Source organism: Cryptomeria japonica, chromosome 6, assembly GCF_030272615.1.
Source record: "Cryptomeria japonica chromosome 6, Sugi_1.0, whole genome shotgun sequence".
NCBI classification, from domain to species: domain Eukaryota; kingdom Viridiplantae; phylum Streptophyta; class Pinopsida; order Cupressales; family Cupressaceae; genus Cryptomeria; species Cryptomeria japonica.
In genome coordinates, this window is record NC_081410.1 from 461,754,188 (window position 1) to 461,769,401 (window position 15,214).

The following is a 15,214-nucleotide window of genomic DNA, read 5'->3' on the forward strand; positions in this document are numbered from 1 at the left end:
TTGGCGAATTCTCATTTTCGGAGCTAAACCACCTTTTGCAATATAAGTGAACTTCGGACCCAAACATGTTTACAAAATCGGAGTTTGAAGGTGATTTACAAATTTCTGAGTTTTAAAATTTCGGGGCTGGGGTCCGAAAATGGGTGTCCAAGGCAAACTTCGGATCTGGAGGAGCTTTGTAGGATTTCGCACCTTTATACCTTTTTCGATTTCGCCCCATGGTCCGAAAATGGACACTTTAAACGATTTTCGGGGCTTGAAGCGCTTTTGGTAAATTTCGGATCTAAAACGCGTTTTTTTTTTTGTGTTTCCTAAACTCGACGCACTTTCCATTTACCTCCGAGGGTCCGAAAATGAGGGCGCTTAAGTGGTTTTCGGACCTTGTAACATATTTCGCAAAATCGCGTTTTCACTTTTCGAACCTAAAAACGCGTTTGGAAATTTAGAAGAAACTTCGAATTTCGGCCCTAGGGTCCGAAATTGGTGCTTTAAGTGAAATTCGGACCTGAAGGCACGTTTGCAACATTTCACTTTTTCGGACCTCCTGCCAGTTTTATCAACTTTTTCACTTTTTGGCCCAGGGTCCGAAATTGGACAACTTAAGTGATTTTCGGACCTCTGGGGCATTTTCGCAACTTTTGAACTTTTTCACATTTTGGCCGCAGGGTCCGAAATTGGGCATTTTGGGCGATTTTAAACGTTTCCTCAAGAAGTGCGAGCTTGGGCACTTGGGCAAGTTTGCCCAGATCTCCCCGGAGGATCATTTAATGGAATATAACATTTAAGTATAAGTTTCCTCAGTTTTCAGAGTTATATTCCATATATACTTTCAGGATGTTTGAGAGTGGTTTCGGCCCTCCAGGAGTTATATTGCAAATTCTAGTTTTTGGAGGTTTCCTCAGTTTTCAGAGTTAGCCAAATTTCAAGATCAGGGAATTCCAGACTTAGCCAAATTTCAGGATCAGGACAGAAAGGCACAAACTGGGGGTCCCTGTCCAAGACGGGGATGGGTGTGCGATTCGCACAACACGACCTTGACAGGAAAGGAAAATGAGGTGAATTTGAATCCTTTGCACAAAATGAGGAAAATGTGGATTAGAAAAGGAAAATTATGAGAAATTCCAAGACTTTAGATGAGGATCATTTGTAAAGATTAATAGTTAGTAGAGTAGTAGTAGGAGAGGAGTAAAATTGTTGACAAGACTATGTCGAAATTAATACATAATTTACATTGAAGATATGGTGGATCTTTGTATGAAGTTTCAACATTTTGCATGGTTTCTACTTCTCAATGTTTAGTTGAAGTTCATTGATTTTGATGGAGAAATGTGAAGATATGTGATGAATTCCTTGGTTCATACCATTTGTAGTTTGTTGATTGCAAGTTCCAGTGTATGGTTAGTCTGTACCTCATTTGGCAATAGTTCGATTGTAGTTGTTCATGTGGATTGTGCTAGCATTGGGTATTTGGATGGATGTTTTCAATATGAAAATCTTTCACTACCTTAGAAGACTGCACTCTTTCTATGATGTTGTGAGCTATCTCTAGTTATGTAGAAAGTAGTTCCATAAGGAATTCGTCTATCTAAAGCACCATCCATGATCATCACTGTCCTTAGGTTCTTAGATTAGATTCCTTGACCCTTATCCCTTTTTGTCTTTTATTTGAAGTTCAAGTCAGTTTAGTATTCAGATTCCAGTTAAGCATAAGCCCCTTTGTGTAGACAGCAAATCACATCGTTCACTGAGTCTATCCATTGCATTGTCTAGATATAAAATTTGTAAACTTTGGGTTTACCTTATTTGATCATATCATTTAGCATTTGAGGTTTCCTTGTTCAAGATAGGATAGAATACTTGGTATTTTATTCTGTGTTGTAGGGTGTCACAAAACACACATCAATAGGTCCATACGTTATACAAGACCCAATCATGTTGTGCAGCTAGACAAAAAGTTTGTTCAAATTTGAACCATTTAACAAAAAATAAAAATATTCTTTTGAAATGATTGCACCTTTAGCGGTTTAACCTAATTTCTCTTGTATTTGTATGAGCTATCTCTGAAATGCAGTATTTTTTAAAAGGAAAAAGAAGACAGCATACTTTGAACCATTTAAATTCCGTTCATAGCCATCCCCACTGAAAGCTCTTGTTACTCCATCCACAATATTATGCTTCCAAATTTGATGCTGCCCAGCCATTGCTATGTAGACAATTCCAGAAGAAGAATCAACACAAACATCCCAAGGAGAGTTGAGAACCTGGTAAAATTTTAAATATCAAAATGATGGTTAGAACTTTAGTATACAATTACAACACAGATTATGCTATCTTGAAATATCAAATCACATATTGCTGAAGATATATTTAATTATTGATTAAAAAATATCTACACTTTTGAGTACATGCCTGAGCCATTCCTTTTCTTCCTCCTTTATAGTCAGAACCTTTCACTCCATTTCCAGCAAGAGTACGAACAGTCTCACTAACAAAATTAATTTCCCTGCAGCCAAGGCCATTTGAAGCACATAAGTTAGGATGAACCTAATCTACCAGAATTTCTATTGAATGAAATGTATAAAGAATAGAAAAGACAATGGCATGTATGTTAAGTCTAGAAAAAGGGTTCAAGGTACTAACAAATCACATACATATCAAGTATTGATCTTCAGATAAACTGAAGGAAGCTTTCAACCTACTCAATTTCTTAGGGCTTAGGGCAGTTATCTATGACATATTTTACCCATTTAATATAAAAAAATGTTAGCTGACATGTTTAGATGGATGCCTTGGATTTAACTAGAACTCAACTAAAGAAACATACTTTTTTAGAAGCATTTAGCCTTAAAGGCTACTTGTATCATTACTTCATGGTCATGGCTCAATACCCAAAGTCAAGTGTTATTAGAAATGATCATTTTTAGATTTGAGTATGCAAAAGAGATAATTATATAAAAACTTGAAATTTGTACGAAATTATAGACATAAATTAAGTTTGATAAACTTGAATAAGAGAAATAGATGTCATGCATAAAGTAAAAAATCCATTATCCCCAATGATTGGATATCTAAGATACCGGATTCTTCTGTTTAAGCTTGGGTCCTGGTACGGGTATGATTCGGGTTCGGGTACGGTTCGAGTACAACCTTGGATACGGCTTGGGTTCTTCCTGGGTGCGTGGGTTCTTTGTGGGTTAATATGTGAAGAACCCAAGCACCCAGGAAGTACCAATGACCATACCCAAGCTTAATTTCATAAATTAAAACCTCAGTTTCACTCTCATAACTTTGTGACAGCATTTTTTTATCAAAATATGCCAGCAAGCAAGCAATTTAATATCATTTCAGTTGCATTTGTGAGCTATACCTATGAACACGAGGTTAGAAAACTTTATATCAGCATTACTAAGATTGATTTCACTTGATTTACATTATCCATATGTAGCAGTTGTTTGCTTATGCTTTGTGAAATCACTTTCCTTATGTTGTTAATGATTTGGCATTTTGTCAAATGTTTGAAAAATGAAATTGAACTAGCTTCTACATTTGGCACAGCTAGTAGTAATGGCAATCCAATTGATTGTGATTGACCTTGATGCTTCTGCTGAAGAAAATGAATATTAAAATCGATTATAATTTTTTTTTGATCGGCAATATTTTTGTTTTATTGAGTAAAATTAAAACAGTACATCATCCAACATATCTCTCAAACCACCCAAAAAGTCCCCACAAAAACCTCCAAACCACCCAAAAAAATACATCCATAAACCAGTGATCTGCACAAACCCTACCCCACAAAACAAGTACGAGAATGACATATACATATTGCCAAACAAAAAATGGCATAAGCTATTCAAACTGTTTCAACTGTAACTTCAGATTTTCAAGAAAATAAACAGAAAAGAGAAATGGCACCAAGAGGTACCTTGTCCTGCAACATCTTTATCACCGTTTCCCTGCCTCTGCATCCGATGAGCTCGCACCACCCCCAACCCTGTTCCCTTCGTCGTTTGCTCTGTTAGCTCGCGACAAACACTGCTTAGCCATTTCTGCCGAAAGGCGCCTAGTTATCGGTCGTCTTCTTTGCACCTCCTCCACCACCCCATCTTCCTCCTTTGCCTGCCTGATAGTCTCCTACAACTCCATGATTTGAATATATATTGTCAGGCCCTCCCAACCTCTCCTTGCATCATCCCGAAATCTACCTTTTACCTCTTCACGGAGTCTTAGAAAGGGAATTTGCAAATGTCGGTCTTTGAGCTCAACGTACTCCTCCGGGATGCCCTCCGAAACGTTAAATCCCCATCCCGAGACCACCCATTCCAGCCAAGATTCCATGTTGAGCAAATAATCTCTTGGCACTATCGCCGAACCAAAATTGATCCCCCACGCCATAATTAACGCGTAGATGTCCACCCTTGTTCTGTATCTATGTCCAATAACAACCACCTCCTTACCAAGGACCAATTGAACAAGCCTCAAGAATAGGGGGTCCTTCGGAATGAACATATTTTGCAGCCGTTTTGCAGGAACCGGCCCCCAAAAATCAGGCATGAGTTTATTTGTTTTAAGTGTGAAGTTGGCTTCCATATCGCAACCCCACAAAAACCACCTAACTTTGCACCAAAAACCACAGTAACTACCACCAAATCCGCTCGACTGCCTCAATGAATAAACAAAATAATTCCCATTCTCACAATAAATGGAGCTCTCCCAACTCCCGCAATTCGGCATTAATTGCCCATTATGCTCAAGCCAACCTAGGCACGAACAAAGAGAAAAGAAATGCATTTCGCACATTTCAAGTATGACAAGGTACTGTATTGGCAAAACATCTTAACTCCATTGAATGGTACTGTCATTACCATCCCACCACCTCACTTCTCCCTTAGCAAGATCACATGCCACGTTAGACAATCCGTCAGCATTGACATTTCCACTTCTCCTTACATGCGAGATGCAAAAATCTTGAAAAGATTTTAATTTTGAACAGATTAATGTGATAAATTTATTTAGTCTCCAACTCGGGGTTACTCCTTTCATGATTGCATTAACCACAACTTGAGAATCTCCCTCAAAATGGACTTTCGAAATCTTCATATTTGTTGCCAAATCAGTTGCTAACAAAGCCTCTTGCACCTCTACCTCATTATTGGTTTCATCTTGCAACCTTTATGCTCCTTTAAAAAGAATATTCCCTTCATCATCGCAGGCCACACATCCTGCTCCAGAAGTGCCCGGAGTACCCCTTGAGGCCTCGTCAAAATTGATCTTAACCCATCCTCTTTCAAGTTTTAATCAAAATCATCTCCTCATCTCTCAAGTTATTACCAATAGGATTAACCCTTTGAGACCCATGGACGGGTCTGATCTTAGTCAACAGCCACCTGGCTTGAATAAAGCTATCCATCAAGCCATACGGATGTTTCACAAAATTATGATTTGCTGTCACAGCAGAAACAACTTCCGAAATAGCTCCCTCCACCCTAACACAAATTCTGGCTAGCGACTCTTCTTTATCTTGAAACACTCGCCCATTTCTTTCTTTCCAAAATTCCCAAATCGCAATGGATGGCGAAACTATCCATACACTCGAAAGGGTGGATTTCCTGTACTCCATGAACCAACTTTTAAAAAGATCAAATACTTTATCTGGAAGAGGGATTTCCCACCCCAGTTTACCTAACAAGAATTTCCACACTCCTTGAGCCATATCACATTGTAACAGCAAGTGGTCCAAAGATTCTTCTTTTTCTTTATACATAAAACACTGGAACGGGCTGTTAAAACCCAGCCTCATCATTCTATCTCCCACTAGAATTCTTTTTTCAGGACTAGCCATGAAAAAACCCCTGCCTTAGGTAGGCACTTAGAACTCCAACATAGCTTCGACGACCACTCTAATTGAATTTATGCATTTTCAATGAGATTATATCCTATTTTGACTGAGTAGTTCCTTGATTTTGATCCACACCATTTAATGGCATCTTCTTTCATACCAAGCACTGGTGCATACTCATCCAAAATCCCATTAAACCAAGATTTTTACTGGGGGGATAGTGGTAGTGTATCAACATCCTTCCACCTCCATTCATCCACTCCATTACATCTCCCTTTAATCAGATAATCCTTTACTTTTGAGCCCCAGATAGCCTCAGTCACCTGTTTGATTTGAGACACCTCCCCCCTTAAGGACAAAACTGGTCAGCCATCCCACAAGTCTATCCAGAAGTTTTCTTTCTCCTCGTTCCCTAATTGCCATGTAATGTGGTCTTGTTGTGACCATTTCACACATCGCCCCATCTGAATGGGGACCCCCTTCTTTTTCTTTGGGTTTTGCTTTCCCTTAGTTAGTTTTTCTCTCTGCTTGCTAGGTTTTGAGTGAGTGAGTGGTTGCCTGGGCTGGCTAGATTAGGGCTAATCTCTGAAAGATCGTTTTGGGGTTTCTTCCAAGCTGAGTCTGGCCTAGTTTTTGGAGGTCGTTAGTTGTCTGCCTGGAACCTTGAGTTTGCCTTAATGAAGTATTTCCTTTCAGGAGAATCAGGATGGTGAGACTGAAGAGCAGGGTGAATAGGTCTAAGGTCAGGATAGGTCTAATTTGATGGTTTTCTTGTTAGAGTCATGTTTTCTTCCAGGTCTGAGTCGATTGAGCAGAGTCAGTGATTAGAGGGAGATCGGAGTGGCTATTTCAGAAACTAATGAGCGAATGCACTTGATGATGATTGACAGAGTTTTGGAGGAAGGAAATGAAATGGACCAAGGTGAGGAACTAGCCAGGAATATAATTTTTCACTTCTGACCCTTCCAAAGGGTCTAGAGCGAAATTCTTGAAAGCTCTCATTCTTACTTGGCTAAAGGCAGGATCTTGATGGGGATGCGTGAAGAAAGGTTTGTGTTTGCCTTCTCAAGGAGGATTAGTTTTCAAAAGGTCAAGAATCAAGCTAAAATCTTGATTTTCACTCCTGACCCTTCCAAAGGGTCTAGAGCGAAAATCCTTGTGGACCACCTTTTCTTCTCAGCTTTGGCTAAGTGTTGCTTTCTAGGGCATGTTTGAGGGTGAATTGATTTGATCTTGCCTTGAGATGGAGTTGGTGGATTTTTGTAGAACAAGATTTTGACCTAAAGGAGAATTTCGCTCCTGACCCTTCCAAAGGGTCCAGAGCGAAATTCATCATAAACCTTGTTTCTTGCCTTGAATGGGTTAGAAACCTTGTCCCTAATGTGGAGAATGATCTAATTTTGCCCTGTGAGGTGGTTTAAAGCTTGAAAAATGAGCAATCTTGCCTGGAATGAGATTTTCGCTCCTGACCCTTCCAAAGGGTCCAGAGCGAAAATCTTCTTGAAGCTCATTTCCTCTTAAGTTTGGGTAATTTTTGATTTGCAAGGTATCTTGGAAGGAAGCTTGGACATTCTTATTGCCTTTGAAAGGTTTGAAAGCATTGAAAATGAAGGATTTTGGACCAAAAGGGAAATTTCGATCTTGACCCTTCCAAAGGGTCCAAAGCGAAATTCCTAAAATCTCTTACTTTTGCAATAAAGGAAGTCAAGTTTTTGATTTGTTATGGCATGGATGGAAGAAAAATAACTTGCTTTTGCCTCTTGAGGTCATTTTGAAAGGGAGAAATGAAGGATTTAGCCCAAGAAGTGATTTTCGCTCCTGACCCTTCCAAAGGGTCCAGAGCAAAAATCTCTCTAAGAGACATTTCTTGCCTTATTTGGCCTAGTTTTGGTGTCCAAGACATGATGAAAAGAAGAATGAACATGTTGGAATCCTTGGGGATGTTTAGAAGTTGTGAAAATGAAGGATTCTAGCCAGGAAAGGAAATTTCGCTCCTGACCCTTCCAAAAGGTCTAGGGCGAAATTCCTTATAAACCTATCTTTTGACCTTTCTTGGACATGAAATCTTATTCCTAGGGTAATGAAGGATGAAATCCTACCTTGCAAAGAAGTTTCAAGTTTAAAAATGATGATTTTGGGTCAAAAATGAAAATTTCGTTCTTGACCCTTCCAAAGGGTCCAGAGCGAGTTTTCTCAAAACTTCTTTTTGCTATCAAGTTTTTGCTAGGTCAAGTGTGGGATAAGGCAAAATCAAGAGGAAGTTGCCCTTAAGAGTGACTTTAAGTTGCTAGAGATCATGAAAGATGAAGGAATTGAGCCTAGAGGTGATTTTCGCTCCTGACCCTTCCAAAGGGTCCAGAGCAAAAATCCTTAAAAACATCTTTTTTTCCAAATTTTGAGCAAAACCAATCTTGGACAAGGGTGTGAGAAGGCATTTGGATTGTCTTATAGTGGATTTTGGTTGCCAAGAATGCAAATTTTGAAGCCTAATGAAAATTTCGCTCCTGACCCTTCCAAAGGGTCCAAAGCGAAATTTCTAAGATGCCCCTTTTCCTTGCAAATCAAGACAAGATTTTAGTTTTTATACCTTGGAGAGGAGTGAGACAAGATGTTCTATGCCTTGGAGGAGACTTGAAGTTGAAAGGATGGCAAAATAGCCCTAAAACAAGATTTTCGCTCCTGACCCTTCCAAAGGGTCTAGAGCGAAAATCCTAAAACCTACTTATTCCTTTCAAATTTATGCTAAGACAAGACTAGACTAAGGTAAGAAATGCCCTTGAGACTACCTTTGAGTTGATGTTTGCTTCCAAAAGTGATGATTTTAGGCCAAAGGAGGAAATTCGCTCCTGACCCTTCCAAAGGGTCAAGGGCGAAAATCCTAAAATCTCCTATTTTGCCTTGCAAAAACTAATCAAACTTGGATTGGGTGAAAGAAGAAAACTATTTCCTAGCCATTCATTTTCGCCAGGTAAGTCTGCTTCACCTCTCTTGAAATCATTCGAAATATTTATAAATTGGATAGATGTGTGCAAAATTAATTTAAACTGATTAAATCCAAAATCGCATCTTTTTCCATTTATAAGGCGTCATGCAAAGCGGTTAAAATCAGAATTTACTCCTAAGAATCAGCTAGAAAATGCATTTTCAAACTTAGGAAAATTTCTCAAACTTTGTCCAGTTTGAAATTAATGCCTAAGCGTAAATCCGCAATCAAAAAGCTTCATAAATACTTATGTTTAAATCAATCAAGTTTTTAGCTAACAATATCATGTTGTTCTTTCAATTCGATTTTTGAATTGATCCTGGTATGTTGGTGTATCCTTTATCTAACCCGCTTTACTTCCTTTATATCGCCTCGTAATCCGCGTTCGGCTGTGCAGGATAAATGCCTAAATCGGCAGTAGAATCATCAAAGACGCCCGCTACAGCCAAGACATCGCGAGCATCCAAATCAGATATCCCTCGCCGAGTCGAAAGGATGAAGTATCAGTATCAAAGAGGGGGACTGAGAGAGTCAAAAGTTCAGTGTCTGGGACAATGTCGATGATACTGACCTAGGCCATATTGATATCCAAGATTTCAGAAACCGAGTCTTCTCCCCTAATGCCTACGACAGGCCTAGACAGATGATTGAAAGTGGCATCGCCCAAGCAGCGGAATTTCCTCCAACAATGCAGAACTATGAGTTAGTAGTGGAGGCAGCCCGACATTACCAGCCAAGTTCTGGATTGTTGCTCCTCGAGAACATGGTCCTCGCTAACTTCACCCCTGAAGCCATAGGCAACGCATTTGACATTCCCTTCTGTTGTGACGTTTTCACACATCGCCCCATTGCAAATGGGGACCCATGTTTTTTTGCTCGTTTTCGCTTTGCTTTTTAGGGTTTTGGTTTGAATCCAGTCGGTTTTGGGAGCTTTTGAATTTCCTTTTCTAGAATGCAAATTTTGAATGTAATGAATTTGCCAGAATGGTATAATTTTCAATTGGAATGTTGATGCAGAGCTTAAATTTGTCTAAGTGTTGAAGATGAAATGTGAATTTTTGTCCAATTGAATATTTTTGACCAAATTTTGACTTTTTTGATATTTGATCCTAGGCATTGGAAATGATTTGTTTTTGCCTTGTGAAGTGATTAAATGTGTAAAATCATGTTATTTTGGCCTGTAGGAGCAAAATCGCTCCTGTCCCTCAGTGAAGGACGGGAGCTCGTTTTCAAATATTTTACTATTCCTGTAGGGTCAAGATGAATTACGAATTGGAAGTGATGGAGAAAGGCGAGATCTTTCCATTGAATATAAATTGAAGATTTTCATGAGCACAGAAATGCCTCCAGGGGAAAAATCGCTCCTGTCCCTCAGTGAAGGACCGGAGCTACAAATCCAATTTTGCTTTGTCCTTGCAAGATTTTAACGTCTTGACGATGTGAAAAGGTCCAAAGAGGTGCATTTTATCAAATGAATATAACTTGAAGCGTCGCCCAGGGGATCACATAGGATAGCAAGTCCGGCTTGAGTGAGGTCCTGATCCTGAAATTTGGCTAAGTCTGGAATGCCCTGATCCTGAATTTGACTAAGTCTGGAAACTGAAAAAACCTCCAAAAACTAGATTTTGCAATATAACTCCTGGAGGTCTGAAACCACTCTCAAACATCCTGAAAGTATATATATGTTTCTTCTTTCTTATACTTAAATGTTATATTCCATAAAAATTATCCTGATAGAGAGTGCGAAAAGTCAAATTTCGCTCGTGTCCTTCTCCAAGGGTCCAGAGCGAAAAGCGCTCCGGTCCCTCTCCAAGGGACCAAGGCGAATCGCTCGTGTCCCTCACCAAGGGACCAGAGCGAAAATGCTTAGTTGAGCCATTCCTGACCTTGTTTCGACGAATCAAGACATCAAAGGCATGGTGAAGGACGAAATGAGCATGATAGAGCATCCAGACTTGATCAAAAACAATAAAATGCTTAAGTTCGCTCCTGTCCCTCAGGAAGGGACCAGAGCGATTTTTGTTGTAGATGATTTTCTCGCCAAATTTCAACCGATCTCAAGGCATGAATGAATGAAAGGAGGCATTGCGAATCCGTTGAATATAATTTTCGAAGGTGATGAAGTGAAATGAGGCCCACAAGAGCAAAATCGCTCCTGTCCCCCAGTCAGGGACCAGGGCGATGAGGTACGTATCCTCTCACTTTTTCATTTTGGCGCTTAAAACACATTTTTTAATTTATTTAAATGCTAACAAAATCGATATTTTATTAAAAATCGCATTTAAATATTGCGCTTAATGTTAATTAATTATTTTGCCTTGTAAAAATCGAATTTGTCAATTTAAATGATAAAGGCATTTAATTAATTATTTATTAATTAATAAAAATCAAGAGGAGCGCTTAGATAGGGAGGTCGGCCTTTATTATTTAATTAAAAATCGTTTAAAATTGCTTTATTTCACAAAAGTCGGCCTTAGGGTGAATGATGAGAAGCGCTTATATAAGGGAGGTGAAAGATTTTTATTTTCACATTATCATTTTTATCATCTCAAGTGCGATTTAAGGAAGACAAAGGGAGAAGTGCGAAGTTGTGTTCAAGGAGGTGCGAATTTATATCCAAAGGAAGGCGTTAGTACTATCCAAGGAAGTGCGAACTTGTCCAAGGCATTGGAGATCACGTCAAGGACATATCAAAGATAGTGAAATTGCTAACTTGAAGAGGAGATCACGTCCAAGACTTGAAGGGTGGCGAGTTAATAAAGAGGACGTTCATTATCCTTCAGGATCAAGTCAAGGACAAGAGGGTGGCGAAATTGATATTTTGAAGAAGGAGATCACGTTGAAGCCATCTAATTTTGATTTTGCCTAGGCAAATTCCTTGTTTTGCATTCTAGAGTTAGCTCTCAAAGAGGTATGGCGATATGGATTTTTTGTTTTGATTTTGAGCGTTGATCGTCATTGCCTTAATTTTGAATTTTGGAATTTTGTTTTGCCTTAGCTCAGTCTTTTTTAGGAAATGATTAATAAAGGACTTATCATTAAGTTTCCTAAAATTTGCTCTCTAATTTATGTTATGTATTGCAAAATCATGTTACTAATTTTGAAATGTTGTGTAGGCATCAAATGGAGATCTCTTCAAGGAAAATCAAGCCGGATCAAGGACGGTCTTCGCCAGGACGATCAAGCCAGGACAAGGGCGAACTCTTTCAATCCAGTGTTCCAAGGCGAGGTACATCATCTTCCTGCACATCAAGGACACAAGGAGTTAGAACAAAGGGCTCGTTGAAGAAGTAAATAGTTCCAGATGGATTACTTAAAGCAAGCTTCTCAACAACATCAAGTTGAATATCTACCAAGTTACAAGTGTCAAATGAGGTGGCGTCCTAGTCATCACTTCTCCAATCAGTGAAGTCCATCTCAGCATGTCCAGATTCAATGTACTTAACTCATGGAAGGTGGCACAAACTCCGATGTACCTACCCTGGCTATCCATTGGTCAATTTTTCTAAAAGGGACATGTGTCCAAGCAATACAATTTTATCATTGGTCAAACATTGAATGTTATGTAATGGTTGTAACAAACCCTAATTAGGGTTTTCATTGTAAAATCTTGGCCATTGATCTTGAATTGATCTAAGCCATCAAATTGTATTGTGGGCACTATATAAGCCCAAACATTTCATTTGTAAAGGATGATTAGAGAGAGTTGTAAATAGTTGGAAGAGTTAGAATATAGTTGATAGAATAGCAATTAGAGTAGAATAGGAGGACAAGGCAAGAAATTGTTGCCATTGATTGTAAACAAACTCCATTTTCATTGAAGTAATGGTGAAATATGTCGTTTTTCTTGCAATTTGCATGGTTTCTTGTTGAGTCTTCAATCTTAGATGGTAGATGATTAGATGAATGGAGGAAATGTGATTGATTGATGGTGGAATTCGTACATCCATACTACTAGCAGTTTGTTGATTGCAGACTTGCCTTGCGTAGTCAACTGGAATCATTCAGCCTAAGCTCAATTTCAATTTGTTGCCTCTTCATTGATATGCATCAACTTGGATGGTATCTATGCCTGCGGTGATAATTTGAACATCATAAAGCTCCCCTTAGAAGATCGCACTAGTCTTGTGTAGATGTTCCATTGATGTCAAAACAAGACCTAGTTAGAGTTTCATCAAAAATCAAATCATTGCTCCTACATTCTTAGTGTTAGGATTAGATCCTCTCTTCGCCCTTATCCTTTTTCCATTTTTTTAATCTAAGTTAGTAAGAGCCTGTGTCCAGCAAAGCAGATCGGAAGTTCAATCATCACATGTAAGTCCCCTTGTGATCCCAGCAAATCACATCATACCACTGGAGCTTGTCCACACGTAGAGACCCTACATCGAAGAACCTTGGAGTCCATCTAACTGATCCTTTTTGCAGATCTTCAGCAGTTAGAGACTATTTTCTCAAGAGAGGATAAGATACCTATTGGTATTTTATTCTGTGTATGATTGTGTATAAAATACACGTCAACACCTTCCCAAACAACCCTATAGCAACAACTATGGACGAAGCACAAGGGGCGTACGATATGAATCTCGCCAGGTGCAAAACACTAATGAATGAAGAGTGGTACAAGGAGAGAAGACCTCCAAGCGTTAGGATTGGGAAAAAGACCCATAGAAGCGACTTTCACAACGAGCATGGGGACATGGTCACATTGCTCAGCAGGATTATGGGACTTCCCCAATCCAACTACTTTGAAGAATGGATGTTTTACTTCACAGAACAGGTCTTCGCTGGGAAATCCAAGTTTGACTGGGCCCAGATCATAAGTGACAACATCCACACTCAGCTGATAGAACTGGAGACAAAGAAGTATTCCACTATGACCTCCTATTTGGTCTACATGTTCGCCAGGAACCAACCACTGCCAGGTTTAATAATGAAAGGTGAAATTGGGAATGGACCCGATCAGGTAAAAGTATATGATTGTTACCCACAGCTACATTATCAGGATATAGCTCAAAGAGAAAAGAACAGTTCGGCCTATGCCGTTGGTCAATATGAGCGCGTCAATGATGCCTTCACAATGGGCCTGGTCAGGCTAATGCAGGGAGGATTACACATAAGGCTCTCAGAGCAAGCTACTATTCTGGTACAAAGATATGGTGCCTGGTTCATCCAGTTCCCAAGGTTCTCCTACATCCGGATAGCTGGCTTTGATGGTGCCCCTCTCCGACTTCCACGGTACCCAACCGACAAGATAGTTCTTATGGAGGTCGCAAGGCAGTCATGTCCGGCCGACAGCTTACTCAGGGACATGAAGCAGGCTGGATTCGCATTCCCTATGATTATAGGCAACCAGGATGTCCATGTAAAGAGCCCATCCCAAGCGGAGGAATCCTTTGCTGAGCTGGCCTCCTATGGCCTACAAGAGCATTTTCCAAGGAAATGCTTTGATCACGACAATCTGGCAAAGAGGGCCTATGGCAGGCGATACAGAGCAAAGGAAACAATTGAAGATTATTGGAATAACTGCTCTGATGACTATGAGGTCCGTAGGTGCAAATATTCTAGGTTGAATGTGCAGCAAATGCGACTCTTTGAATACCGCCGGGTCCCAGATCAACTCACAAATTCAGGGAATTTGAGGCAGTAAGGCATCGATTGGTCACAGGACCCGATCACTGATTTTGAGGCGGTTATGGCAGCCCCAGGAAGATATACTGACCAATGGTTGCATCAGCAGATTGAGCGACTACTTCATGAGGGAGTCCAGTTCACTTACCACTTAATGGGTAGTCTTGATTCCCAGTCCTCCGAAGATGAGGGAACTTCCAGTGCACCTAAGGAAGAGATTGAAAAACCTGAGAAAAGAAAGAAGGCTAAGGCTAGCAGAGGAACTCGGACATCTAAAAGAACAAGAAGGGAAAAGATCCCCATTAGGAGACCAGAGGTCACTTCATCGTCAAAGGACCCTAGTTCGTTTGATGATGTAGTGGAACTAGATTATATACTTGCTCCGCCTTCCCAAAGTGATATTGATGCATTTGGAGTTGATGATCCTCCCGCACCCGACATGCTAGATGCTGAGCTAAGAGCCATTGAACAAGTCGAGCCAGGTAAACAAATTGAGGAAGGAGAGATTCCATCCATTCAGGGGATTGAATTGCATGAACCCACCCAACAGAGCCGCCATGAGTTGCTGCTCCATGGTACTACCAAGAATGACTCTACCGTTGAAGGAGAGCAAAAGGCAGAGGAGAGCCGCGAGCTCGAAAAGACTGAAGAGCAACCATCACACGAAGGCACCAGACAGTTGTTCAGTGAAGTGGGAGAGAACTCTGCTACGAGCAAAGAACTTGACACCTCCTCCACTCCTTCGGTAATGGAACAGCTGCAAA

General features: G+C 40.0%; 1 protein-coding gene across 6 annotated transcripts in view; it reads right to left on the minus strand.

Annotated features, from left to right (window-relative positions):
• LOC131050980 (protein SUPPRESSOR OF QUENCHING 1, chloroplastic) overlaps window positions 1–15,214 on the minus strand; it is a 381,968-nt gene that overhangs the window by 79,447 nt on the left and 287,307 nt on the right. For all 6 annotated transcript variants that reach the window (XR_009358237.1, XR_009358236.1, XM_059207434.1 and 3 more), the window contains 2 exons: window positions 2,410–2,503; window positions 2,104–2,261 (listed from right to left, as the gene is read on the minus strand). Coding sequence is in view for 4 of the 6 variants with exons in the window: in XM_059207434.1 (XP_059063417.1) it covers window positions 2,104–2,261; window positions 2,410–2,503 (252 nt within the window). In the remaining 2 variants the exon portion in view is untranslated. The remainder of the gene's footprint in view (window positions 1–2,103; window positions 2,262–2,409; window positions 2,504–15,214) is intronic.